Here is a 2,462-nt window from a genome sequence, read left to right on the forward strand (position 1 = left end):
AGCTATGCCCCCTTTCCTCTCCCTTCATGACACAGTGCTAGTCTTGTTCATGTTAATATTCTCCTTGCTAAGCACAGTGCCTGGCATCATAATGATGATTGCATGAAACCTTTGGCAACAGCAAATAAAACTGCAGTCATACACTGACACGTGGAAAGGAACCATGCGTTTGTCTATATTAAAAACACAGCCTGTCATAAGTCATTACTTCACAGGTGAGAGAAGGAATGCAAATGAAAAGAGACTCTATTTCGAACCTTAGATCACCAAGAATATCTGCTTTGCCTGCTGCGGGTTTTCTCAAAACCCATAAGCAAATCCTGTTCTCTTCTCTACCCTCACAGGTCCAGATGGGCATGCAAAACTGGATTTGGGAAATTGAGGCTCTGTTTTGTTTGCATCCCTGATGCTGTGCTGTGGCCTTCTGGGGAGGCGGTTGTACAGGAACACCTGGATGTATTAATCTTGCATCACCCAAGAGGTAGAACCATCAGCCTTCCACCGTATGATAAGCTCTTGTATGTATCCAAGAGATGTTCTAGAGAAACAACATCCCTCTAAGTTTCCTGCCAGAACTTTTGATGCTCTTGCTTTGGGATAGATCTAGGCAAAGAACTGGATGCTTTGTGAAGGAAAGGTCCTGGCTTGGAACGTACATTTACCTCTCTCCACTGGGTGGCAACTAGGTCTTTAGAGTAGCCAACTAGAGAAGATTAGCCAACTAGAGAAGAGAAGTAGAATAGCCAATTAGAGAAGTGACATCATGTTGACTCTAACTCACATCTGCACTGTGTCCTATGAAGTCAGGAGCACATTTCTGTTCATTTCAGTCCTGGAGTTTGCAGTGGGGTTTCTGACCAACGCCTTCATTTCCTTGGTGAATTTTTGGGACGTAGTGAAGAGGCAGCCACTGAGCAACAGTGATTGTGTGCTTCTGTGTCTCAGCATCAGCCGGCTTTTCCTGCATGGACTGCTCTTCCTGGGTGCTATCCAGCTTACCCACTTCCAGAAGTTGAGTGAACCACTGAACCACAGCTACCAAGCCATCCTCATGCTCTGGATGATCGCAAACCAAGCCAACCTCTGGCTTGCCGCCTGCCTCAGCCTGCTCTACTGCTCCAAGCTCATCCGTTTCTCTCACACCTTCCTGATCTGCTTGGCAAGCTGGGTCTCCAGGAAGATCTCCCAGATGCTCCTGGGTATTATTCTTTGCTCCTGCATCTGCACTGTCCTCTGTGTTTGGTGCTTTTTTGGCAGACTTCACTTCACAGTCACAACTGTGCTATTCATGAATAACAATACAAGGCTCAACTGGCAGATTAAAGATCTCAACTTATTTTATTCCTTTCTCTTCTGCTATCTGTGGTCTGTCCCTCCTTTCCTATTGTTTCTGGTTTCTTCTGGGATGCTGACTGTCTCCCTGGGAAGGCACATGAGGACAATGAAGGTCTATACCAGAAACTCTCGTGACCCCAGCCTGGAGGCCCACATTAAAGCCCTCAAGTCTCTTATCTCCTTTTTCTGCTTCTTTGTGATATCATCCTGTGCTGCCTTCATCTCAGTGCCCCTACTTATTCTGTGGCATGACAAAATAGGGGTGATGGTTTGTGTTGGGATAATGGCAGCTTGTCCCTCTGGGCATGCAGCCGTCCTGATCTCAGGCAATGCCAAGTTGAGGAGAGCTGTGACAACCATTCTGCTCTGGGCTCAGAGCAGCCTGAAGGTAAGAGCCGACCACATGGCAGATTCCAGGACACTGTGCTGAGAATGGACATAAAATGAACTCTTCCTTAATACGCCTGTGAGTCTTCATGAATATGCCTCTGATTCCTCAGGAATACAACTCTGATTCCTCACAAAGCCTTCCGATTTCTTCTGTAAAACACAATTCAAAGTCTCTCCACTTTGTATCAATGAACTAACTTCTAGATGAATAAAATAATTATGCACTATACATGGCCTAGGCAAGAATAATGTTGGTGGCACTCTAGGTTTGTTTTGATAAAATGAACAAAATAATTAGGTGAGGTATTTGGTGTAAATCCTTTATATACTATAGCTTATTATTGGTATGAATCAAACCATGAGAAATCACCTCTTCTGAAATATCTATATCCCAAGAAAATACGTTTGACTTTTAACATGACTGCTAAACCTCCTTCTCAGAACTGGTGCTAGCATCATATTTGGAAATATTCACTACTACAATAAGTGTATAATCCTCTTCAAACTCCACAATTTTCATGGAAACAAAGACAAACTTAGAAAGATAATTATGTCATAATTTCAGCTTCAAGAGGTACCACGTAACTTCAACTTCAAGAGGCACAAAAGAATAGTGTATTTTGTCTGAAAATACACTGATTCAGAAATGTACTTTGACCTACTTTATAATGATGGAGGAGAAGCAGATATTTGTCTAGTAGGTGACCTGGATGCCAGTAGGTGCCTTGTGTGGACTT

At 43.5% G+C, this 2,462-nt stretch overlaps 1 protein-coding gene across 1 annotated transcript; it reads left to right on the forward strand.

The window, feature by feature from the left end:
- Nucleotides 1-667: 667 nt before the first annotated feature.
- On the forward strand, nucleotides 668-1,816 carry LOC105550495 (taste receptor type 2 member 38). The gene has a single exon (XM_011995413.1). The coding sequence runs from the start codon at nucleotides 764-766 to the stop codon at nucleotides 1,763-1,765; it is 1,002 nt and encodes a 333-aa protein (XP_011850803.1). The 5' UTR covers nucleotides 668-763; the 3' UTR covers nucleotides 1,766-1,816.
- The last annotated feature ends 646 nt before the right edge of the window (nucleotides 1,817-2,462 follow it).

The sequence above is a fragment of the Mandrillus leucophaeus genome, unplaced genomic scaffold (genome assembly GCF_000951045.1).
Source record: "Mandrillus leucophaeus isolate KB7577 unplaced genomic scaffold, Mleu.le_1.0 Scaffold49, whole genome shotgun sequence".
Lineage (NCBI taxonomy): Eukaryota > Metazoa > Chordata > Mammalia > Primates > Cercopithecidae > Mandrillus > Mandrillus leucophaeus.